Source organism: Rhipicephalus microplus, chromosome 6, assembly GCF_043290135.1.
Source record: "Rhipicephalus microplus isolate Deutch F79 chromosome 6, USDA_Rmic, whole genome shotgun sequence".
NCBI lineage: Eukaryota > Metazoa > Arthropoda > Arachnida > Ixodida > Ixodidae > Rhipicephalus > Rhipicephalus microplus.
Window position 1 is genome coordinate 132,487,633 of NC_134705.1, and position 27,502 is coordinate 132,515,134.

At 44.7% G+C, this 27,502-nt stretch overlaps 1 protein-coding gene across 1 annotated transcript; it reads right to left on the reverse strand.

Annotated features, from left to right (window-relative positions):
* Positions 1–2,668: 2,668 nt before the first annotated feature.
* LOC119167359 (uncharacterized) lies at positions 2,669–27,502 on the reverse strand. Its single transcript, XM_037418831.2, has 5 exons — positions 27,274–27,502; positions 17,375–17,510; positions 15,857–16,002; positions 7,553–7,685; positions 2,669–3,282 (listed from the first exon to the last, which is right to left on the reverse strand). Exons 1-5 carry the CDS (start codon positions 27,326–27,328, stop codon positions 3,033–3,035), a joined length of 720 nt encoding a protein of 239 aa, XP_037274728.1. The 5' UTR covers positions 27,329–27,502; the 3' UTR covers positions 2,669–3,032.

The following is a 27,502-nucleotide window of genomic DNA, read 5'->3' on the forward strand; positions in this document are numbered from 1 at the left end:
TCCGGAGCCCTCCACTACGGCGTCTCTCATAATCATATAGTGGTTTTGGGACGTTAAACCCCCCATACCAACCAATTGTTTCCAATGCTTTCCGACCCGGTGGTGGCACCTGCCCATCGCCTTGCGTTCTACACCTTATTATCTCCGAGATGGGCATGCAGGGCACGCGTGCTTCGTGTTCCAAGATAACTGCCAGATAGCGCTCATCCCTCATGTGTGACGTGACTTGATCCGCTCGTTGGCCTCCGCTGCACGCTCGAGGCACTCTAAAGCAGCGCCTCCAGAATATCATTCACTGATTTTTTTGCACAGAACATCAAATAAGTGTTTTCTTCACTCTCTCTATGTGCAAGACTATCGTCTTTCGATGACATTTACAGATTAACATGCAGATACGGGGCCAATTTCTTTCTTAAACATACAATAACAGTGATGACAAACAGACTGCGCACGCCATCGTCAAGCCGCATTTGTGGGAGCCATTCAGTCGACATTACCTGCGCCGAAGGAACCCTGCAGAACACTCAACGTTTCCCACGACGCAAAATTGATTTCACGCATTTTTTTCATTGAAGAATCACCCGCTACATCAATATTTGAAAACAAAAAGGAAAAGGGGTACTTTGGAGAGGATAAATGACTCTAAACGTACTGAACCAAATACAAGGATTAGTTGCTAAATATTGTCTTATTAACCTTACCTTTTCTGTTGGTTCAACTTTACCCGCATTGATGCTCTAGTGGCTAAGGCATTCGGCTGTTGACCCGAAGGTCGGAATACTGGATACCGGCCATGGCGGCCTCAGTTTCGATGGAGGCAAAAATATATAAGGACCACATGCTTCGATTAAGGTGTACATTAGAGCACCCCAGGTGGCCCTAAATTTCTGGAGCCCTGGCGTCTCTAAGCGCATGGTGGTTTGGGGTGTCGAACCCCAATAATATTTATTATTATGTTGGTTCAACATTAGTTCATTCACCCGTCAATCATCACTTATGCGTTTAGAGCATTAGGCGCTTCAGCTAAAAGACAGTTAAAAATTACTTTCTCTTCCCTTCAGAAATGATGGAAGATGTCCGAAAATTGCACGTAGATACCCGTCTATCAGCCATTGGCTGATTTGAACATGGCGCGCTCGGTTGTTACTGAGAATGCCACGAGCGGACGTCACATGCCCACGCGTGCGCACGCGATCGCACTGAAAAAGCCGCGTATTCGAAGAAAAAAAAGTGCGCAAGATGACGAGACGTGCGTGACGTTTTTTTGTTTGCCCTTCTCATCTCTCCCTGCTTAGCTTCCAGCGCTTTCGTCGGTACGAGATAAGAGAGAATGCGATTGCAGCGTGTGACAAATCTTTGTAACTGCGCTCGTACTGGGCGGATTCTTTAATTTTTTGCGGCGCTGAGTTTGTGAGGCAATACGCTTCTCCAGTGAAATAATTCCATGGTTACCCAAAAAAGTGTTTCAGGGCCCTCTTAAGTTAATATCTTCGGGTTTGTCTTTGAACAATTTTTATTGGCGAATCAAATAATCCTTTAGTGGATATATCTTATTCTTTTATGCTCAAAAGAGCGAGAGCTGCAAGGAATAAAAGAGGAACGAGGATCATAATTTAACAGTGAATATTCCAAATAATAAGGTCACTACTTATATAGCCTGTGCTGCTTCTATCCTTTCGAACAAGAGATTTTTCCAATTTAAGGTTATATGCCTAACATTGAAGTTCTCTGTTATTGTGACATGTCAGGTATACTTTCGTCAGGCTCGGGCTGCTGATGCAACCAATGTAGTATAGCAACATTTTATTGAAAAAACTGCACTTTGTGAATGTCTAATCTTCAATACACTCTCCCGCTGAACTACTTTCTACCTCAGTTTCAGTGAATAACGTGTGTAAAATTTGCAAGAACACACTTGCAATAATATCATTTGATGGAAACGTGGACAATATTGTAAGATTAGTATGTGACCCTGAACGCAACATCCTTTATAGATTGGCACTGCTAATAAACGACTGTGTAATAAATAAATCAGCTGCATGGCTTTTCAATAGGTACGCGTTTTTTATACAATGGGTATGCATTATCCACCAGAAAGCTGTCTAGGTCGCGATGCTTGACCGATCAACTAACATGCACTGTTCTTTCCTTCCTCTCAATCATAGGATAAGCAGAAGGAACAGAGGAAGTGTCTCACCCAGGCTGATGTTTTGATAGGAGGGTCTCTCTTTGTCAAAGGCACCTTGTCATCCCTTGTCAAAAGGCCCCGCCTCAACAGTGTAGTGACTAAGGTACTCGGCTGCTGACCCGAAGGTCGCGGGATCGAATCCCGGCTGTGGCGGCTGCATTTCTGATGGAGGCGGGAATGTTGTAGGCCCGTGTGCTCAGATTTGGGTGCACGTTAAAGAGCCCCAGGTGGTCGAAATTTCCGGATCCCTCCACTACGGCGTCTCTCATAATCATATGGTGGTTTTGGGACGTTAAACCCCATATATCAATCATGAAATCATCCTTTGTCAAAAGCACCCTCTCATCCAATTGGAACTTCAAGTTACACTGCTGAGGCTTACCGAAGATAACGACGGAATTGAGGGCCCCGTTTTGTTGTGTTGTGATGGTATTGGTGCTTTTAGGCACAATTACGTGCTGTCGACAAAGGAGGCACGAACGGGTTTACACAGTTTATTGAAACAGTCGTGATTATGTTATAAAGATTGAATGATAATGGATGAAAAAAACTATTTGATCATGTGAGAACTGAACTCATAAGTTTCTTATTACACATTCAAAGTTTCAGCGTGAATATCGGTCACAGTAGACAAACGGGTTGACCGACGGGTGCATTGCTTTCTTATTGGGTTTATAACTTGTAGCCCTAACTCTGGTGGAATTGCCATCACGCTTCAGGTAGCTCTAAGCGTAACATTGTTACTTGTTTCTAATAACGTACAGAATAAACCGGTGTTCCGCGAAGAACAGTACTTTTAAGGAGAATGTGCACGTTGATTTCATCACTGCATGGTTGTAATGCTTCAGCCGAGGGACCTCACGATGGCCTTCAGGGGCAAGATAAAGTTCTTGACCACGGTGAAGTTGTTGTACTGTGGCAGCGCATCCAGTGAACGACACTGGGTGGAGTCCCTCTGGTAGGCACCGCAGATGATGCTGAGCATGTTGCCGAACACGTTGTCGGTCGTCTCCTCCATCAGCTTGATGGCGTCCGGGTCCTGGCAGTGCTCAGCCAGGGCTTCCTCGCCGCACTTGTAGAAGTCATAGTACTGGCTGAGACAGAAAAAAAAGGAACACAACGTCAGTGGAACGTGATAAGCACATGGCATAGGCGATGTCACTTCGTACAGAGGGACAAGTGGCTGGCGCTGCGCCACACGTGGACACGATCTCCTTATAGAGATTTAATAAGAAGGATGGAGAACAGTCTTTCGTAAGACACTGGTCTTGAATGTATCCTTTGACTAGCATAACATGTGAGTGAGTGAGTGAGTGAGTGAGTGAGTGAGTGAGTGAGTGAGTGAGTGAGTGAGTGAGTGAGTGAGTGAGACGGCCGGTCAGTCGGTCAGTGCGTGTGTGTTCAGGTGCAGGGGGCTGAAGGGTAGCCAAAGAATGCTTGACACATTGAGAAACATGCTTCCGTGGAAACCCATTGCTGCAGATGGAGGAAGAAGATTCAATTCTATTGAAAGAATCCGGCAGCCTCGGTGATGCTGATCTAATGCCTAGACGTCAGCCGTGAGTCCTTGGGCTCTGGCGGCGTCCTTGGTCCATGGGACTGTCCAAAGGTGTTCCTCTGGGCCTCTTCTGAGCAGCACGGTCTTCCACTGCTCATTGTGAGTAATTATGCGACCATGTCGGGTCACCTTTGAACGGGCCCACCGTATGTTAGGTAGGTCAGCCCTTTTTTAAAGACGATAGTCTTTCTTGGGAACCTTCGACGAAAAATATTTGGTCTGTCTGTCTGTACATTTGTCTGTTTATCCGCCCTAACGATACCTCAAACGGCACCAAACAGCCAACCCCATCCGCAGCGCCCACCAATATTGCTCAAGGTTTAGCATTCGTAGTTGTGCGATTGTCAATTAAAAAAGCAAATATTGCGAATATCTGAGGCGCCATACCAACATGTCTATGTTTCGCATGTCTGCCTTTGTACTAGAAGAGGCACACACAAGTAACTCTAAGAACTGTAGCGTTTAACGCGCTGCGATGACAGTGCAAAGTGATGCTCAAGAAAGTGTTTCCAGCGCTTTGCAACGACGGCTGGAGGTGGAACCTGCCCGTCGCTTTGCATTTTACACCTTATCACCTCCGTGACTGGCACGCATTTTTCTACGTGGTTGCGCATGCCTTCGTTTTTTAAGATAACTGCCAGATGGCGTTCTTGTCTAACGTGCCTAGATGCGCTTGTTCGCCTCCGTTACACGCTCGAGGCACTCTAACGCAGCACCTTCAGAATACCATTAAGCGATTTTCTTGCGCAGAACATCAAATAAACGTTTTGTTCACTCTCTCCAGACTCAAGACTATCGTCTTTCGACGACATTTACAGTGTAACATGTACATTCGGGCGAATTTTTTATACAGAATTTGCACTTGTTGTTGCACCAAACTGTGTAAAAATTTGGAGGACGCTTGAGGTTTGCCTTCAAGAGTATAACGCGATAGCGTAATTGGGCCCGGGTGCATCGTCGTCTCAAATGCTAGCCCTCCTTCGGCTCTCAGTGCATGCCTCAACTATGCTGTATGAAAACGAGTTCCAAGCAATATCTTAGCTCGCCCAATGAACACCTACTTGCCACGCAGGTGGACTGGGTTGGATCCTCATTCAATTGTATGGACAATCTCGGCTGGTTTCTGCCATCATCGTCACGCCATCTTTCACGTATATGTATATGTATGTATATACATTCGTGGAATGATGCGCTATAGCCTCCTCTTTCTGTGGAGCAAACATTGACTTTCCGGCTGCGGACGTCTGCGTGCGCGCTTATCTCGTGAGCGAACAACCGAAGGGGGCGCTGATGGCTGCCGCGCTATCGCCGCAACGATCAACGCACGGATTGTGCCCTCACAGCAGGCTGGAGCTTCTACGAACTGTGGTCTAAAAAACGGTGCCAAAAGTGTACCTGAAGCGGCCGTCTCACACCAGCGTTTTGCAGAGTTACGTGAGATCGAAACTAAATGAGTTGACTGCCAGCTTCACTTCGTATATGAACTCCGTCACTGTACACGAGCCTTGTCGTGGTCATCTACTCTGGCTGCGCTGCAGGAAACTTGGTTACTTAGCAAGCGCACGTTCACTACACTTATTATTGCTCCTAAAACGCTAGCCTTGCTTCGTAAAACATTCGAACATGTTGCTATCGCATTCATTGCATACTGTGACTTTTTTTTAACACTTATCCGTTTTATCGAGAGAGCAGGGGGAGGAGATGGGAGGAGGGGGCATCATGATTTCGGTCACGGATTTGACGTTGATAAAGTTACACTACCAAGTGAGAAAGACAAAAATTTTAATGAAGAAATACTTGGGCAGAAGCGGAATACTGAGGTAGGCAGTTTTGTCGTGCTACGTGCTAGTAGACACATAACCGCGCACCTTAAAAACTACCACAAAAACGTTGGTTGGACCCAATGGGGATTGAAAGAAATCATGGCGTGTCTAAGAAGTGAACGATGATGAGTGGGTGAAGCAGTGGGATTCGTAGGCATTGCCGTAAATCACCCGTGACACCAACCAATCACGCTCAATCAGTGATAAAGCGGTGTGCGGTTATATACAATAATTACTGGGGATAGTTGGTATGTTGTGTTCAGTTGTGAATTTAGTTTTGCCTTCATTGTTGCTGCTTTCAGATTTAGCACAAGTTGGCTAAGACGTAGTCTGTGAACGTTGCTCTGGTGGTTGTTGGTTGTTTCCAGTCACACGGTATGCATCGTAAAGCATATCGAGACATCACATACTGCACAAGCCAGTCTCTGTGCGTGATCATCATTATCATCTTCATCATGATCAGCGTCATCGTCATCGTCATTACGTACAGTGGGCACCTTGCATGTGTTGTGGCGGGATGACAGAAATAGAATGTGCTGTGTGGAACGCGCCTGTTCTTCATCGTCATCAGTTGCATCGTCGGCGTCATCAAGGGACAATGGCGGACCCTGCTAGGCCATAAAAAGCTTCACCCCTAAAAATCACAGCATCTCCACAGAGTTAATGATGATGATGAGTGGGCGAAGCAGTGAGATGTCGCTCGGTGTTACCGTAAATCACCCCTCACATTACTGCCTCACGTATATACGTATATGAGTGACAATGTGGTGTACAGTAGTACTAGAATAAAATGTTTATTGGTCATAAATGGTATGTTGTGTTCAGTTGTAGACTTCATTTTGTCTTCATTATTACTGCTTTGTGATCCGTGAACTGTAGAGCCAATGGTTATTTTATCGGATGTAGCATGAACTTGGCAAAGAGGAGGTCTATGCACTATCCCCCATGCGGTTTTAGGTAGTGTCGAAGATCGAGACGTCTTATAGTGTACATCCAGTCGTTGTCTGTGATGTGAACGTTGAAGTCTCTGTGAAGTACGAGTCCTTCAAATCAGAATCGGCCTGGTGTTTTGTCATTTTGACGTCGTTTACCGCACCGTAAGTTTGCTTTAACTTCTTAGAGATGCAAAATAACAAAACAGATGAGATTTCAGCAGATCAAACGTCAGATGCTGCGCTGGAGCTCTTGGGCAAGCTACGAACGATGTTCATGGTTTCGTGATGAAAGAAACGCAAGTAAATGAAAGCCATTGATTTATGCTGTGGGAACCCGTATACGTTTGATTTTCATTGTATTAACTTTATCATGAAAATGAACGTGTTTTCAGCATAAAAAACGTCATATATTTGGACATCAAGGCTCTATGCTGACACAATGCAAGCCGGTGTTTTTTGTGTGTGGCGTATCATTCACTGATGACTAATTCTATTTGCTGTTTAAAGCTTCATGAACCCAATTGTCATGGAATTCACAGAACGCAATAATTTACAAGGACCGGATTAACTGGCGGAACATGGGAGAGGCCTTTGTCCTGCAGTGGACGCAGTCAGGATGATGATGATGATGATGATGATGATGATGATGATGGTGGTGGTGATGATGATGATGGTGATGATGATGATGATGATGATGATGATTATGATGATGATGATGAACCCAATTGTCGAAATCACCTGCCGCAAACGTGTAGTACCACCTAGTTCGCAATTATGAGTCGAGACATTCAGGTTGTGCCCACACAGTGTGGCGCTATGTTTATTTGAGCGCCCACCAACTATTTAGAACTCCACTTAATTCAAAGAATTTGTGCCTCTTTTTTTTGAGGTGACGAACTTTTCCTGTAATATATAGACACCCATTCAAGTTCCTTCAAATGCTCAATTTTTTGTGTGTTTGATTACCTTACTAGAAGCCCTCAAACCCTTTCATATCATTTCAAAAATTACGTGGTCTGGTGTTGTTATAACAAAGCAGAAAGCTTACCAACACGCGTACGCGATCTTGAGCTTTCGAGGGGCACCGTGAGCGGCGCGATACAGATCTTCCTGCAACCTCTTCATGCAGCCGTGGGCCTTCTCTCCAGCCATGTTCATGCACTTCACGTGCTTGAAGTAGCCTGCATTAAAATGAAAGTGCAAGGTGTCACAAAACGCATGAAGTGCTAGCAAACGAATAAACGCGTGAGAATTAATTAGTATTGCGAGCGCCGAACCACATCGCGGGCCCTGGGTGTCAGCACTGGAAAGTAAAACAGATAGAGGGATAAAATAAACATTTAGTTTTGAAACAGTGTTCCAACCAACGTGCCCCGTCATCCTGAGGTGGTACGACTCCCTGGTTCAGGAACCCTCCGGCTTCGACGGCCCTCTTGGCCCCGCAGACAAGTAGTCGATGGTCTTCCATGTCCCCGAAGTCGAGCTTATCCTACCACGTTGCGGTCGATTGGTCGTGGTTCGTTTGGCGTGCTTCACCCCTCCTCTGCGCTTGCACAATGCCGCTTGCATGACGCTGGCAATCAAGCAGCAAATGTACCAGGTTGTTCGGTACGTTGCGGGGGAGGGGGAGGGCAGATGCAGTTATGTTTCAGTAGATGAATGCGCTGCATTGATACTTCCTGTGAGTATGGGCTGCTTTTGAGCTGTCTGAATGTCACGCTTTTTTTGTCCTTAGTTTGGGGTGACAGTGGATGGTACACCCATCGCTGGAATCTGTAGTGCTGGAGTAGTCGCGAACAGCTGTTCGGTGGAACGTCCCTATCCACAGCCATGGTTCGGGTATCTTGCGAGTCCGGAGCATAGGGGCCACTTCATTTCCCTGCAGATCCTTCTCTCCAGGTACCCACATTACGCCATTGAATGAGAGCGGAGGGCTTCGCTGTTTTTAGAAGAACTATTGCTAAAGTACACTACCGTTGAACACCTCTGATAACGTAACTCCTGCTTAATTAATGTGCCACTTTCTAATTCTTAAAACCCGGCGTTGGTGTCACTTTAAGGCGGTGCACACACCAACTCATTTAGATGCCATAGATTTTTAGGTCGTTTGCTTATGCGTTGTTTAGTTACGCTCTTTTTTGTTTAATTACGATCTTTCCAACCAACACAGGCAAGTGACTGCAATCGTGCAATCATTAATTGCCACGATTCGCACGCTACTGAGCAGCATACAATCTCCGTCTGCTAAGAGTGCACTGCAAATACTGGATGCACTGAATCCAGTTCTTGCTAACTTCGTATAAGCACAATGGCTCAACAAAATCTCATCTTCCGCACTGAAGTTAAAGGTGCGTCGATTTTTCAGTGGAATGCCAGAGGCGTGAAGTCCCGTATCTCGGACTTTCGCCAATTTGTCCGCGCCAATCAATTCCCTTTACTTGTCATATGTGAACCAAACGTATCAACGCCTTATAGATTGTCCGGTTATGAAGCTTTTTGTTCAGCCGCTTGCGAAGAACGAAGCAAAGTAATTGTTTACATTCGCACAGACTTCACTTATCTTTCACACCCAATAAGTTCAAATGACGACAATCAGTACGTGTGTCTTCGTGTAAAGAAGAATGCAGTTTCATTCACGCTTATTGGTGGATATATATCTCCGTCATCGCGATTTGACTGCGACAGATTAAAAGACACCCTAATGAGGACCGATGGGCCTTGGATCATCACCGGTGACTTTAACGCTCATCACATGCTTTGGGGGAGCACTAGGATGAATGCCAGGGGCCGGAACATTGTTACATTCGCTTCCGATTACGACCTTTCCATTATGAACGATGGTACCCCCCCGTATCTGCGGGGTCTCACTTATGGCAGTTGCCTTGACCTGACATTGGTGTCACGGTGCTTCTCTCACAAAGTTAAATGGTTTTGCGATATTGAGACTCATGGGAGTGATCACATACCCACCTACGTGACGATCGATGGTATCATAAAAAATTTCTCTTCCGGTGTTGTAATTGGCACTGACTGGTCGATGTTTAAATCGCGTGTTGAGGACGCTTGCCAAGAAGGCCTCGCCTGCAGCCTGGAAAATACCATAGCGGAAGCTATGCAAGCGTCCAAATGTAAATTACCATTTTTGTCTAAAATAACACAGTTCGACATTGAACTGGAAAGATTACGAGCTATACGAAGGCGTACTGAACGACGATACAGACGCACAAGATCAATTTACGATCTGAGGGAAGCAAGGCGGCTCCAGAAAAAGATTCAACGACGCATTTACAAGCTGGAGAGCGAACGCTGGAAAGCATTCTGCGAATCTCTAGACCCTCATAAACCGCTGTCATATATCTGGAGAACAGTTCGTCGTCTTCGCTCCTCTCCACAACAACGGCACCCTTTTAAAGCTTTGGCACTCCACCATGGAAAAACAGAACTCGAGGTGGCTGAAGAATTTTGCACGAGAGTTGCCGGGAATATTATGAACGAGCTAGAGCATCGACTCCGTGATGGTTCCTGAGACGCGATTACCAGAAATGGACATTCCATTCACCATTGAAGACTGGAAGGTGCTTTAGTCGCTTCTAAGCGCATGTCATCGCCAGGTCCTGATGGTATTACTTATAGTGCGTTGGGACACCTTGGACAAAAAGCCAGCAAAGAACTTTTAACATGCTTCAACAACTCCTAGCTCAGCGGCAGTGTTCCCCGAGAATGGAAAATAAGTCGAATAATACCCCTTTTGAAATCGGCAAAATCACCATTGGACTTGACAGCGTATCGCCCTATTGCCCTTGCAAGTTGCCTCGGAAAAGTGATGGAAAGAATGGTTCTATTTCGTCTCGAGTGGTACTTGGAACGATACACCAAACACCCTTCTTGCATGGCAGGCTTTCGTCGGGGCCGCTCCTCCATCGACTGGTGCTTGACTTATCGACATTTGTTCAACAAGAAAAAACCCGCAAGCGCGTATCAGTGGCACTCTTTCTTGACGTGAAGGGTGCATATGATAATGTAGCTCACGATGCCATCCTCAATTCCCTGGCAGCAATGGGCATTGGTGGGCGAATGTTTCATTGGATAAAAGATTATACAACTGGCAGGTGTTTCTTTGTGCAAACATATGAGGGTACAACTGCTGAACATTACACCTACTGCAGAGTACCTCAGGGAGGTGTTTTAAGCCCCAAATTGTTCAATGTTGCCCTCATTGGTCTGGTGAAGGTTCTGCCAAATTCGGTGTGCCTATCCATATACGCCGATGATATTTGCCTCTGGAGTGCTGCAGTTACTCGCCCTCAGGTTCGTGCACGAATAGAGCGGGCAGCAACCCTCACAACAGCCTACCTTCAGAAACAAGGCCTAACTATATCAACTGTGAAGTGCGCGTTGATGGCGTTTACGCGCAAACCAATGACGCCATACCCTGTTTACATCAATGGAAAAAGTGTCAAATATTCACGGACGCATCATTTCCGGGGCATAATAATCGACAGAAGTCTCATGTGGAGCCCACATTGTGCGTACTTGAAGAAGAGACTGCTATCTATTGTGCATAGAATGAAATTCATGTGCGGGAAAGCATGGGGAACTTCTGTGGCCTCCATGCTACAGCTGTACAGGGCCCTATTTTTGGGTCTATTGCGCTACAGCTTGCCGGTACTGACTAACACTTGCAAATCCAATACTCATTCATTGGAGAGTTTGCAGGGTCAGGCACTGCATATCTGCCTAGGACTGCCCCGATGCGCTTCTACTTATGCCACAATCATGCTTGCCAAAGACCATCCGGTCAGGACATATATAGTTGTGGATTGCCTCAGAGCACACATTCGACATGCTAGCCGTGTCCCCGACCACCACTTGGCCCTTCTACCCTCCAGAAGACCACGTGCTACGTTTTCAGACGTCATAGCCAAGCACCTAAACAGTATTTGATCAGGATATACGCCAGCTGCGAGAATGGCATGCCCTTTGTGGTGCCTCGACCAGCCGCAAGTACGTCTAGATATTCCGGGAATTAAAAATAAAAGCAATCACTCCAGAGTAGCATTGAAGCAAGCAACACTGCAATTATTACATGAGTTGTACTTAGACCGAACGCAGATATACACTGATGGGTCCGTCTCGTCCAGCAGCTCATCAGGTGCCGCTGTAATTCCGGCTGCAGCAATGACAATCAAGTTTAAGTTGTCGCATATGACTACATCTACGGCATCAGAGCTTGCGGCTATAAGGGCTGCTTTACAATATCTCGTTCAAGAACGTCCAGGAAAATGGGTCATATTCTGTGATTCGAAGGCAGCGCTCCAGAGTTTGCAGTCTGCCATGCGTAGCAGGAGTCATGACCAATTGGTACAAGAAATAAAACATTGCCATCATGAAGCTCTAGCAAGAGGGCATGATATTATATATCAATGGCTGCCTGGACATATCGTAATTACCGGAAATCAATTAGCCGATGATGCAGCCCGCTCAGCCCATGAAGGAACCCGTGTTGTCCCGATTCCTCTATCAAGGAATGATGCAGCAAGACAACTTTACCTGCTGGCTCGAGATCTCACACGCACGTTCTGGTCGTCTACCAGCTTCCAAAAGTGTCTATTTTATGAACTCAATCCTTCGCTCAAGCTAAAGCTACCATCACAACTTTCACGCTCCGATGCGACACTGTTATGCCGCCTTTGGTTGGGTGTTGCATTTACAAAGGTGTACTCCTTTCGCATTGGTATGGCAGACACTCCTACATGCGACTACTGCGGAGCTGAAGAGACCATCGAACACGTCCTGTGCAGTTGCGCTTGCTACGACACACAGCGATGCCAGCTCCGGATGGTTTTGAATCGACTTCACCCCGGGCCATTTTGTGTGCAGAAGATGCTAGGACCTTGGGCATCTGCCTCAGTTGCGCAGAAAGCAACAAAAGCACTGCTACTTTACCTCAAGTCAACAAACCTGAGTGACCGCTTGTAGACTGTGTGTGCTCCCCGAGTGGGCTCGTGATTGTGTGTACCTTCTCATCTCTCTGCAACCTCTTTTCTCCCCTTTATCCCTTCCCCAGTGCAGGGTAGCAAACCGAATGTGCGTCTGGTTAACCTCCCTGTCTTTCCTTGCATCTTTATCTCTCTCTCTTTATCTCTCTCTCTCTAATTACACTTACATAAATCAATATTGTTCTCTTATAAACAAATGTTCAAGACAAAAACTCCTCAATATGCACGTACCGTGTTACCTATTTGCCGAGACGCAGTCTGACTCTTTTTTTTTTCTGTGAATTCAAGCACCAAGAACTTGCGAGTTTGTTTTTTTTACAATGTACCAAGTAAACACACAACACTAACTAGACCAACACCGCGGAGCATTGACAGCCCATAACTCTTTCATGCACAGAATTTTATCTTCAGTAGGAAACAGTTTATTGAAAAATGAGGGTAAGAATAACTGATGTAAGGGTGAAGAGGGGAAAGCATGAGGAGGATGAGGTAATAGGCAAACTGTAGTGGAGCCATGTAAAGTGAAGTTTAAGAAATGTGGGAAAGAGAAGTTAGGGGAAGGAAGTGGGAAAGGAAGAGAAAAGGCCTCTATAGCTATAAAATAAATATGAAAGAAAGAAAAAGCACTCATGTAGAGAGATAAAGAATGAATAAAGAAACGAGCAAAAAATGACAAAAAAAATTCAGTCTGCCTACCAAATGTTCGCGCTTGCTTTTCAGCTGCGCTGTTCACCCAGCTTCAATCATTTTGGAACTGTCATATATTTTTGTGTTTTTGATGCTGAATATATGAGAAGGCTCTAATGAAAATAATCCATAGTACGTAGGTGCATACTTCTCCATCATTTTAACGTAATCGTGTACATTGATCAGAGCCCACATATCTCGCACAACGGATCTTAGGTTTCCGGCGGAATACTCTCGTAACCAGAGAGCATAATGTTCTGGACTGCCATGGGTCTTTCCACGCGCTACCCACACTGCCGCAACGCACGTGCCGGGACCCTTGCCGTACACGAGCGGAGGGCGAAGGAGTTTCGCCGATTCGCTCATTTTCCCCCCATGTGGGTGCGGAAGGTGCGCTAGCATGAGCGTTGTGGCTGTGCAGGCAGCGTGGGGAAAGGCCCCAAAGCGTCTACGTACGGCGCGAAGATAACAATGAAAGCGGCAGCTGTGGGACTTTACTCTTCGAAGAAGCAGCTGTTCAAGACGCCCTCGCTTCCTACTTACAAGAAGTCGTCCGCACATGCACCACTGCGCCGTCTTAGGGTGTGAAAACAACCAGTCCTAGAGGGAAAGATCACTGTTTGCGAACGTCAAAACACAACACGGGAAACGTGCCACTGCGGTGTTTTAAGTTCGCGCAAATCTCCATTTGGAAAAAAAAAAACGCCGAGATTCGTCGTCAGTGGTTAACTGCAACGAACAGGAATATCTACGATCCCAGTAAAGTTTTGCAGCAATAATTAGCTTGACACGCAAGTATGTTCTTATGGCACTTTTTAGAGAACAAGCTTGCCGAGTTGAAGCCTCTGTCTCTGCTACCAAGCGTACGCCAATTATTATACGTGATCATCGTTGAAATACGTTCTCACAAAAAACTTCGTGCGTGACTTGTACGTGGCGCCGAATTATTGTTGTATTCATTCGCAGGTTGTATTTCAACGGTAAGATATATTACGACTCACGCTTCCATGCACACGCCCCGCACATTTAGTAAAAATGCAACTGCGTTCGTACCTGAAGTACTTCCTTCCGCACTCTCGGTATTGTAGACGCTCTAGACATTCATGGTCTGTTCAGGAAGATCTTCACGACGTCCCACAAGAAAAAGCGCACAAGTTTCTAGAATAATAAATACGCGAGACATGCTTATACCACCGGACTCAAATTGGGAAGATTTTAGTTTGATTCCTGGAGCGCCCGCTCACATGGCCGCTCAGGGTGTTGCTTCACCACGCTTGCGACAAATAGCATGACGCGAAGACTGAATATGACGGCACACAGAAACCTCGCTGGGTTCTGGTGTATACATATATATGATTGTTGACTACGTCGTTTCAACTGATATGTTATATCTTTATACTGATAATTCATCTATATACATACGGTATGCGTTACTGTAAGCTTCAGAACGGGACATTATTCGTTCTTTTTTTTTGAGACGTGTTGTAGTGTCATGGTGTTACTCAAGCTTATGTTGTGTGCGCTGCGTTTTTGTTGCTTGATAGTCTTATACTGCGAGAACGCTGCTCGATTTGTAACTTTTGAACCCATTATATTTTGTTTGATCCCTCTTACAGCAGAGAACTGGTATTTGTGTATTTGGACAACAACATCCCCTTATATCATGTCAAATAGCAAAAGTAGATTGCAAGCATAGCCGCCTGGTAACTAGGTCTGTTTTCCTTTCTCTTTGCTAGGCGCTCTTCAACACAGGCTGTCTTTTTTGATAGCCGTCGTGATCAATCCAGAGTCCAAATTGAATTGTCGTTCCATATACCATATATGATATATAGATACCATCTGTCACAACGCATGTGGACCGTGAGCGAAAAACGCGAGAAGTTCTGTACAGAACAGAGCATCATAAGAAATAATTTTTTTCCCAAAATAGACTGGAATATGTTGCGTGTTAGCATCGTCAACGTCGTTTCAAATTGGGTCTTTCTTTTACGGGCTGAAATGGTTTATCATTGATCTTTCTCTTTTTTTATGACCCATGTGTAATTGATTGATTTATGGGGTTTAACGTCCCAAAACCACCATATGATTATGAGAGACGCCGTAGTGGAGGGCTCCGGAAATTTAGACCACCTGGGGTTCTTTAACGTGCACCTAAGTCTGAGCACACGGGCCTACGACATTTCCGCTTCCATCGGAAATGCAGCCGCCACAGCCGGGATTTGATCCCGCGACATGCGGGTTAGCAGCCGAGTGCCTTAGCCACTAGACCACCGCGGCGGGGCATGACTCATATGTAGTTATCACGTTTCTGACATCACTGTATCAGTTATTCGTCTTTTAGTTTCTTCTTTTTTCATTCTTCACACGTTCTGTAGACGAGTAGACGAAAAATTTGGCTATACTCTCCTATCAAATAAAGTATTTCATTGCTTGTTGAGGAAACTACATTCTTAAAAGTGTTTTTCGCCATATTGCATATGGTTTGTATAGCCAATATTGTGAATCTGCTGTAGCTAGTGTTGTTACTTTTTCCCCTCGTTTTTCGTGCTTAAAAAAAAGTATTCAACTATTCAATCTCATTGTAACCCCCCCCCCCCCACTTTATGCCTCTGGCGTTGTGAGTATGGAACGAATAAATAAATAAAATAAAATAAATATATACTCACGCTTGTTTGCTGCGTGTGTCGTGTCGCACTTGGCTTCCAGCTCTTCCACGACTGCATTGATGGCCACCAGGGCGGCGCCGCGCGTGAAGCCCACCAGGCACCGCGTCGTGTAGTCCTTCGTGCATTCGGCACTTTTCAGCTCCCGTCTAAACGCCATGGGTAAAATGAACGACGTCTTTCAGCGGTCAATCTGTAGCGGGTTCGCACTTTCGACAGGTACTTTCAGAGCAACTCAATGACGCTGGCCTACGCTCACTTGCTGACCCACCTAGCCACAGACGAGACCGGAAATAGTACGAGCACCATATGTCTGGTCCATCATTGTATGATTGACATTGGCCAGGCTTTGAAGTGACAATAGCTTCAGAATAACACACCAGAGGTAAATGTAGCGCTAATGTCTCCGGAAGCAGCAGACCACGCTGTTTCAGCAAGCATGAGAATGCTGGGTAAGAGGTGCATTTGCCGAAGTTTTTTTTTTTTCGGCTCCATGTTGCTTTGTATAGCCTACGGCCTCTTTATCGCAGAACTAAATTCAGCCCAAGTTATAACAGACATGCTTCACCACCATGACCTTTTTAGACTGACAATTTCTAACTAGCTTATGAAGTTCACCCGAGCCATTTTTTTATCCGCACAAAACCAAAACACAACAATAAACAAAGACGCCAGAACATTCGCAGACGCAAGTGCGTCACACATCACAAACATGAAGCTTAGGCAAATGCATGTACTACTGGTCATTCCCACTGCCTCAAGCATTCTAGCTACCCAGATCACACAAGCAAGTATTGCAGGAAGCGTAATGGAAGCGGCGACCAATGCTGCCATGAAAACGTCCATAATCCAAGGTATTGTCAACAATTCCATTGCGTCAAACACAATGACGAGGGCATAAAGCTAAATCTACTCTTTTTGCAATGTATTTATCTTTAACTATTGCCTAACCTCGTCTTCAAAAGAATCTTGGGCTGTGATTTACTCAGGTTCAGCACCAATCGATTGAGTCGAGATTCCCCGAAGTGAAAAATGAGAAACCAATCAGCATCCAGAGACTCGTTGTTTTCATCCTAAATAATCACCGTTATACCATAACCACAGTAATATCTCCTATTCAAGATGTTTTAAAATTAACAGAGGAAGGGATTCCGACAGACCAGAACTTTTCAAACGAAGCCTATCACGACATGTAGTTTAACTAGTTTGTTTCAACTTATGGTTTAATATTGCAACAGGATGCTATGCAATCAGAAGTAAGGGCACTACATAAAAGGGAGTCTCGTCGTGATCTCATTTCACGCCGTTCGATTCGCCACAGGGTAGGCTTGTGAAAATGATGCGGGTGCCTCTTTTGGGGCAGATTAGCCCTGAAAATTTGCGTAAAAATACGAGAAAAATCTAACTCAGACCAAGCTACTGTCTTTTCTGCAGCCATGTCGATCCATTCAATCATTCATTCATTCACTGTTTATTCAGACAAAAACAATGATTGCCTAGGCAATTGGCGCCAAAACTCACTTGCAACTTTCAGCCAGTTTCTCCGGCGTGTCGGCTAACTGAGGGCCCTTGGCGAACACAATGAAGTCAGTGTCGCAGGCCTCGATGACGTCATCGCTGCAGCTGAGGTCGTCCTTGAACTGAGCACGAACACAGCCTGCAGATGCTTAGGTCGTCTTGATATCGACTTCTCCACGCTACATGCAAAACAGCAAGCTTCTACGCGTTCAAGTTTGGTACGAGCACTTTAGCGGCCTAGGTTATGGCTGTGCCTCAACAGGCATGCAGTTGTTATTGGCAATGTGCCGGCTCCTGGCATCAAAAAAATGACACGGAGGAGTTTTTCGCATATTCGTAAGAACTTGACAATGACGCACCTAGACCTCGGCGCTACTGCGGTGCCTGCTTGTCTGCACTTTGTTTGCGCTGTTTTATCTGCAGAGATCGCCATGCCTCTCTAAGTTGTGCATGCACCCATAACCCACAGTGGAATATGATACGCGCACAGTTGATCACAATGACCATGGCGCAATTGCATTCGGAACACCGCTATACCCCTCAGACGTGAATTGGGGTCGGCTTTCTTCAAATGCAGAAAATGCCTACAACCTAATTATTGCGGCACTCTGTATCTTTATACGCGTACCTGTTATAGTATTTTCGTGACGAGACTGAGAACTTCATTCCAACTTTCTGCGTGAAAATTGCGCTTTCACTCTCGTACGTTATATAAAACATAGAGAGATATTGAGTGTCGCCGAGTATGATCACCATTCAATGCAGGCACAGCCGCATCACTGCAAGATGTCTTACAGTCGTTAACATATAATGAAGGAGAGCTAGAGAAAATCCTGCCTGCCATTGGCGTGAATAAGACTCGGACCCACGGCCTTGACCGAGACCTCTGTAGCAGCAAAGGTAGAGGTACCAATACACAAATTGCTACACTAAAGCTATTATCACGAAGCCCGGCCGTGCACTGTGTCCCGTACCATGTCTTTAGGGGAAATGTGAACTTTCTTTCGTTCCTCACTTTCTATATTATGGTGTGTATACAACTTCGATGGCACTTCTCGCGCCGCGTGTTTCTTCAAATAACTTGAAACTTACTTTGCACATTTATGCAGGCTTCCTTGTAGACACTTAGCGATCTTTCATCTCCATTACGCTGTGTATCGCTGTAAGGGATCACTTTGTTGGATACACTACCATGTTTGACGATTGTTCGTGAAGCCGCGTTCCAGGACCAACGAATGCGACAAAACCTGTTCACGCATTTCTGGTCTAATACTTCATGTTTTGATGCAAGTATAGTAGCTGACTGATTGCATATTATAGAGATAGTTAGTTACATGCTAATTAACTTTAATACTGAAGCTGACTTGAAACAACGTATTCCGTCATTTACTTTTTTGTTAATGTCACACCGAGTTCTTTGGAATCCTTTTATGGGACTTCGACGCATCTCTAGACAATGCATCACAGTTCTTGAATGAAAGGGCTTCGGCGTCCATCATATTTGAATCGTGCTTTTTTGGCACGTGTAACCAAAGGTACTATCCACGAAGGAAAACTTCACGTGAATTTACTCAAAACAGTGCTTTTTAAAGAATTTTCGAAATTGTGCTATTTATATTCACTGAGACAGGAATACCATTTATAGAAGCCTTCTGTGGCTCCCTTTTCGCACAAGTGGTATGCCCTGCGATACAGCGCTACGGTTTTCTTCCCAATGCTCTTCTTCCTACTTTTTAAACCTTTCTTGGCACGCCCATTTGCACTCTTTTTTACTTGTATAGATGGCTGGTTGTGCTGTTCCTTTCATTGTGAACGTCAATTCTTTAAAGATTTGCACTATTGAAGAATGTTATTAAAATAATACCGTTATTCCGTACTTTATTTCCACCCAGCTACCAGAGAATTCTTATGCATTTCTCGAAAACGAGCTTTCTCAGCTTATTCTGATCAGGGAGGATGTGATCCCGCTACTTCAGACCTCCCCCTGTCTCAACGCGTTGTCTTTTATTAACGGCAGCCACCAAGATTCTTTGGCGCTGTAACGTCTCGTTGTGTGTCTATGCGTGCACGACATTTTCCGCGTGAATGCACTGCTGTTCTTGCCGGTACTCCACCTGCACTCCCAGCCTGAGTCAGCTGCCAGTTGTAGTTCCCCGTCTGGTGATTTTTTCGAGCGATATAGGGATTGCCCCTAGTTTAACGTCTTGCTCGGAGTAGTCAATTCCGTTAAACGGAGGGGCAAGCTGGGCCCCTGCATGTATCAAGTGTCGATAAGGGGGCGATCGCTCGCTAAACGAGGATAGCATAGCCTTGCGCGAGCCTTGTCTCACTCGCGATCTTTACACGGTATAATGAATCGCTGCAATGTGGTCGATCTGGCTTCTGACCTTCACAGATGCTTATTTAGGTCACCGGTAAGCTTTGTATACCCTTGCTTTGCTTTCTTGGCACTATGGGAAGGCACGTATGTTTCAGTAACATTGCGCAGTTTCGCCGCATAAATTTAGAGGTGCTTGCGTTGGGCTCTGCAGAAACTTGGCATTGCCTTTCAGCAGCCATTCATAACAACTGTGGTGTAGAACGCACTGGATGGACATTTTTATATAGAAACTCGCCTCCTCAGCAACCATGCATCCAATAAATACTTCATATGGCAATGACTTCTTGCGTTGGTAGAATTTTGGACGTGGTTCAGCAGAACGGAAAGGCTTTAGTTTTCACACACGAACTGCGAACAAGGAGTTCCTTACAATTTTTAGAAATTAACATGGCGTTCATGCGCGATCATGTTTGCAGGGAGTACGCTCCGCGGGCACAGAAATATTTATTGCCCTATTATTTGATGCATTCGAAAACGGTCAATAGGGTCCCACGATGGTTCACCACGATGGTTTGGTGGAGTAGTGTTTAATGCATGATGAAAGGTCACAGAGCGCATATCAACGAAGAAGATGGAAGAACACACACGACAAGTGCTGATTCAGCGCCTGTCTTGTGTATACTTCCGGCATCACCGTCCATTCGCTGTAGCCTTTCCTTCAACCAAGTTAGATGAGAGTATATGCAGCCCATCTTGTCTCCTGTTGGTGTTAGTGTCTCGTTTTTTTCGTGTGTGTGTGTGTGTGCTCAAAATTCACGTTAAAACAGAGATGAAGAGCAGATATCCTAGTTCACATCAAGTGAAAAATATCCCAGCATATTCACGTAGTGCATGATGACGAGTGGTGCGAAGCACCCACCAGTCCTTCCACGTTTTTGTCCGTCTGTTCGTTCTTGCTTCCGCCCGTCCGTGCGTCCGTCTGTGCGTCTATCCGTCCATACATGCGTCCGTCCATCTGTGCATCCGTCCATCCATTCGTGCGTCCGTCCGTCCATGCGTTCGTCCGTGCATCTGTCGGTCTCTCCGTCTGTGCGTCTGTCCCTTCGGGCGTCCATCCTGCGAACACTCCAAGTGCCGCCATCTCGTATCTTTTCATCATATATTCATCATATAGAAGTACCACCACCCAGCGGACTCTCCAAGTACTAAATCAGAGGTGGCACGGCCGGACTAGAGGATCGGCATGCGCGCACTTTCTTACAGCCTGCGCTTCGTGTTTAGTTCCCACTTTTCACCGCCGCTAGTTCATGGCACTGCGGCCTAACACTCGCTAAACCTTGCTATCCAAGGGGGTTGCGCCCAGTGAGTTTAACGTGACAACCCTTTCTGGTCAGATAGTGCTCATAGTGCGTACTTCTGATACTATTTTTGGGGGGGCGAAGCTCCCTATGCTGTGGGTCGTGCACCCGCGATGTATGTAGTAGTAGTTGTGTAGTAGTAGTAGTAGTAGTAGTAGTAGTAGTAGTAGTAGTAGTAGTAGTAGTAGTAGTAGTAGTAGTAGTAGTAGTAGTAGCAGTAGGTAGCCATGTCCACGGCCGGACAAGAAGAGTGGTACGCGCACACCCTTTTGAATTTAGGACGAAAACCGCGCACGTTAATCATAAAAAAATATAGTTGTTTTTGATGAAATAACTGACAGAGACGAGTATTGGTGACTTAATCCTCAATGAAATTTGCCTTGAATTTGATGCTTGCTAAAGAAAACTAGTATCAGAAGGACGCACTTTGAGCACAATCAGACCAGAAAGGGTTGCCACGTTAAACTCGCTGGGCGTAACCTCCTTTGTTTTAGCAAGGTTTAGCGATGGCAGGGCCGCAGTGCCACGATTATAGTGAACTAGTATATACCCGTTTCCCATCCCATCTAGAGAGCCTTCGGAGGAGTAGCTGCACGGCTGCTCTACCTTAGATGTGCAACGCTCCTTTGGGACGCACGCCTAATCAGCGGCGATTTCCAACGGCGTCCCGGTTAAGGGACTGCCACTCAGGCACACAAGAACTATCTGGTTCATTTCAAAATAAACAAAAATCACAGCATATCTACGGAGTGCATGATCATTAGTGGGGCGAAGCGTCCGTCTGTTCGTTCGTGTTTCCGTCCATCTGTGCGTCCGTCTGTGCTACCGTGCGTCCGTTCGTGCGTGCGCCCGTCTGCGCGTTGATCCATCTGACCATGCGTCCGTCCGCCTGCGCATCCATCCGTGCGTCCTTCCCTGCGTTCGTCCATGCGTCCATTCATCCGTGCGTCCGTCCGTCTGTCCATCCATCCGTACGTCCGTCCATGCATCTGTCTCAGACGGAAGCACAGACGGACGGACGCACGAATGGACGCACGGACGGGCGGAAGCAAGAACGAACGGACGGACGGATGGACGTTTCACCCCACTTATCATCATGCACTCCTTGGATATATATATATATATATATATATATATATATATATATATATATATATATATATATATATATATTCATTTTATTTACCCTAAAGGCCCGAAGCCATTACATAGGGGGGGGGGGGGGGCAAGATAGGTTTTTACAAAACATTTCATATAAAAAGAACAAAAATAGCGGTGTTCGATCATGAGTGCTCATAGACATGCATGTGCAGTTTGTCAAATACTCACGTCAAAGAAAAAATAATCACGAAAAAAAAAATGAACTGCTAAGCAACATACGTACAATTTATCCATAAATATATGCCGCAATTTTTATAAGTGTCAAATTCAAGGCATATTTTATTAGAAATGAAGTCGTCTCTGTAGGTTATTTGTTCAGAAACAACTATCTTTTTTATTTATGATTAACGTGCTTGGTTTGCCTCCTCAATTCAAATGATGCGCAAGTGCCGCTCCTCTAGTCCGGCCGTGGATGTGGCTATCTACTACTATGACGCACCACTAGTACTACTACTACTACTACTGCTACTACTACATACATCGCGGACGCACGAGCCATGGCTTAAGGAGCTTTTCCCCTTAAAAATGGACCTGAGCTGGCCATTTAAGAGATAAAACATACAACCGGCGGACATTAAAAGCCACAGAATTCACAAGACGGGGGGAAAATTAGGTCGCAGGGTAGCAAACCAATTCTTCAAGGTAACCGCCCCGTCTCTTTCTATTATTTATTTCTCTCTCTCTCTATAGATGGTGTGATATAATTAGGAAATTTAGGAAGTTCGTGGAAATAAAATGGAATCAGCAAGCGTAGCATAGAGTAAATGGGGGATGATTGCGTGAGTTTAGAAAAAGTGGGTAACGATTTAGAGTACTACAGGCACTCTACTATGGGAGAGCTTAAAGCCGGCCCGTTCTACGACGCTGATACATTTGTCCTACCCTATAGACTGTAACAGACTGAAAATGATGATGTGCGTGTACCATCGAATAGAGCTTTTTGCGTGAGAATCACTTGCTCCAGCTTTTTCTTTCTTTTAGACATGGATATAATACATACAATAGTATTTTCCGCGACAATATCGTTCATATCATTCTGGTATATCGGCAAAATGATACACCTTTATATTTACTTCGACGCAATGTCCACTTTTTAGGAGCAAGAGCACTGTATCGATTCAGCTTATCGGCTTGATAAAACTTTTTGTTCTGCAGATATTTCTTGATCGGGCACAATACACCTTAACCTAACCATTACAGCTTTCTTATCTAAATCCACTATTCCCGTGTCATGATACTTCGTAAACAAAAAAAAAGAAAATAGCGTACATGGAGATGGTAACTACATTTTTTGTATTTGCTTCGGCATAAAGTAGCCTGACATAAAGTTTCACGACTTTTGTACACAACTAGTTTTTAGTTTTTTTCTACCTGACAATTGATTGCCTTGCATTCTTATAATGTCTAAGGCTCAACTTAGTAAGCTTCGAAAACAGCTAATAAGACGCTATGTCCGGAGTAACGAAAAATAACAGAAATGCATGACGTCACAGTGACGTTTATTTATTTATTTATTCATTTATTTATTTATTTAAAAGTACCTTACAGGCTCTATAACGGAGCATAGAGTAAGTGGGGTACATAGAAAAGAATGCTAGTGGGTGATACTTCTGTCACAATACAAAGCAACTACAGAGCAACTAATAACTAATAACTAATAAAAATACAAAGCAAGTAATAACATTGAACTAATAACAGTGGTTGTACAAATGACAAAGAGGGGCTTCAAGCAACAACAAGAATTTCCCAGCCTCAAAAAAGCACAAAGAACAAAAACTGAATTCAAGGAGGTTATACAATGCTATTCAGATAGATGTATCATTAATTGCTCGCGAAAATTTTCATGATTAGTCAAATTGACAATGACGTCGGGTAGGTCATTCCGGAGTGCTATGGCACGAGGCAAAGACGATGAATTGAATGATTTTGTTTTTCCAAAGATGCGTGTGATGCTTCGCTGATTGTGAAGTCGTTTAGACATGTGCAATGGTGCCGTTAGTGGGAAGGGTGGTGGCCAGGACGCGTGAATATATTTATGAAGCAAAGACAGGAGGGCAACTGTGCGCCGTATGTCCAGATGCTGTAATGAAAGGTCATGTTTTATTTGTGTGACGCTCGAGGGGTGATTGTAAATACGTGAAATGAACCATGCCGCCCTGTTTTGTACAGCTTCTAGCTGGTTAATGAGATAGGCTTGGAAGGGGGACCATATGGGTGATGCAAATTCCAGCTGTGGGCGAACAAAGGTTAAGTAAGCTTGTTTGCGGACGTTATTTGGCGCGTTTCGTAGGTTTCGACGTAAGTATCCCAGTGTTCTTGATGCGTTTGCAGATATGTAGGTTACATGTGCCGCCCAAGTAAGATTAGAAGTGAAATGAACGCCGAGGTACTTATACGATGACGATGGTGACACGTTGGAATTATTTATGAAGTAATCAAATTCAACAGTTAATTTTCTTCGACTAAAGGATATTACATTACATTTTGATAAATTTAAAGTCATTTGCCATGCACCACACCAGTTGTTAATGAGATTAGGGTCTTTTTGGAGAGCAAGGTGGTCATCGGTACTAGTTATAAAACGGTATAGAATGCAATCGTCAGCAAAAAGCCGTATTGACGAAGAAATATTAGTTGGAAGATCATTAATGTAGATTTGAAAAAGTAGTGGCCCCAAGACGCTACCCTGAGGCACTCCGGAGCTGACATCAGAAATTGGAGAGGAAGAGGTATTAACCAGGGTGAACTGCTTTCGAAAAGACGAAAAGTTACGGATCCGTGATAAGGTTAGCAAATCTAAACGAAGTTCTGTTAATTTTGAAATCAGACGGGAATGAGGTACGTGGTCGAATGCTTTAGAAAAATCTAGGAAAATGCAGTCAGTTTGTAAATTATTATCCATATTGAAGTGAAGATCAGTGGTAAATTCCAGTAATTGGGTGTCGCAAGAAAAACCTCACCTAAATCTATGCTGATTCTCAAAAAAGAAGTTATTGGTTTCCAAATGACAATAAATGTGCGAAGAAAAGATATGCTCAAGCATCTTGCAGCAAATGCATGTTAGTGATATGGGGCGATAATTTTCTGGTGAGTATCTATTGCCACTTTTAAATAAGGGAACTACTTTACCTATTTTCTAATCAGCCGGCAGTTGTCCTGTTGATAAAGATTGCGTGAATATGTGGTACAGGATTTTACTTGAGCATAATGACGTGTTTTTGAGCACCTTAGAATTAATGTTGTCAATGCCTGAAGAAGTTGATAATTTAAGTTTTCCAGTAAGATTCGCAATCCTTTCAGTGCTGACGGCAGTAGGTTCCATGAATGTATAATAAAACTCGGGAACTTCTGGCACTCTGGAATGATCTTCACACGTGAACACAGATGAAAAAATGAGTTCAACACTGAAGCGCTGTCTACATCTGATAGAGGCATATGGTTAGCATCTTGTATACTGACAGATGTGGTAGCATTGTGAGGGGAAATTACTTGCCAGAATTTTTTCGGATTAGTATTTAACATGGAAGGCAAATCGTGTGTAAAATATTTAGATTTCGCTTTGCTTACAAGAGAGCAGTACTCTTTCAAAGAACCCTTGTACTTTTCCCAATCTGAAGGGCTCGAAGTGCGTTTTGCAATTTTGTAGAGCCGCTTCTTCTTTGATCTATGAGACTTAAGCGTTTTGTTAAACCAGGGATTTTTATTGTCGTTAGAGATAGAAATTAGGGGAATATATTTATCAACCAAAGTAATGATTTTGTTTTTGAAGAGAATCCAGTTTTCGTTGACTGATCGGTACGGGAAAGATGGAAGAAAAACCTGATCGTAAAAAACTTCCAATTCATCATTTATACCTTCGTAATTACCTCTGTTATAGTCCCGAATTTTTTTAACAGTGCTATGTAATACGTGGGTTGGGAGGCTAAGTGTTATTTGAAGTAGCTTATGGTCACTGAAACCATCTACGTGCAGAATAGAACTAACATTCTCATGAGCGTTAGTTAAAATTAAGTCTAAAGTGTTTGTACCACGAGTCGGTTCCTTGACAATTTGAAACAAGTTATAATCTAGGGTTAGGCTTACAAATTCTATTGCTTCGTGGCAGGTAGAAGTTAGGAGAGACCAATCAATCAATCACGCTTACCGGTGCTGGAACACCAGCGCGAAACTTGAAATAGGAAAGGAGGATTTGATTGATTGATTTGTGGGGTTTAACGTCCCAAAACCACCATATGATTATGAGAGACGCCGTAGTGGAGGGCTCCGGAAATTTCGACCACCTGGGGTTCTTTAACGTGCACCCAAATCTGAGCACACGGGCCTACAACATTTCCGCCTCCATCGGAAATGCAGCTGCCACAGCCGGGATTCAATCCCGCGACCTGCGGATCAGCAGCCGAGTACCTTAGCCACTAGACCACCGCGGCGGGGCTAGGGAAAGAGGAGGAAGAAAGGAATAAACGGAAGGACTGGAAGGTTAGCTAGTTCTCAGGCCGGCTGTCTATCCCATGACGAGGAATAAAATATTATGGAAGAGAGAAGTTACAAAAGAAATTAAGTGGATAAATGACATTAGGCGACACTGTCAAAAGTCTTTCTGTGAGACTAGAACTTTTGTCCAATGGCTATGGTGGCCTACTGCTGAACTGAAGGTCACGCGGTAGAATTCCAGCTGCGGCCCCCGCCTTTGAATGGAGGTGAGAGGCCTGTGCAGTGGCATTTACGCGGACATGATTTACATTCACCTAGACATGTGCTCAACATTTCCGGAGCCCTGCGCCAACACATACCTCATAATGGTGTCATCTTTTTGCAATACAGGACACCAACAATTGTTATTAATATAGCAGCCGCTGGTGCAAATAGTCGGCTGGACACCAGCCACGGAACACAGCTGTCTTTTCTATTATAGTTGCCATGCTTCTTTGATATGCCTGTCACATTGCAACTCATTTAAAAGTGACTGTTAAAGCGCGCTAGAATAATGATCAAGATATTGTAATCAGTACGTGTCAACGCAATCCAAACGCAGACGGTAGCAAGATGGCACATTTTTAACTCACCCTCACGACTCCATAATGCGACGAAAACGACGGCAATGAGAGACAGGTATTCCATGTCGGGGGCAGAGACAGGGACCACTTAGAAGTTCTCGCACAACGTCTTTTTTTTTTTTCCTGGAGTGACGTTTTACCTATTCACAACAGGCTAACAGCCTGGCTAATATTATATCTCTTACTATACGCCTCCAGCGCACTCACACACTCGGACGTGAAGGGCAGGTCGACTGAC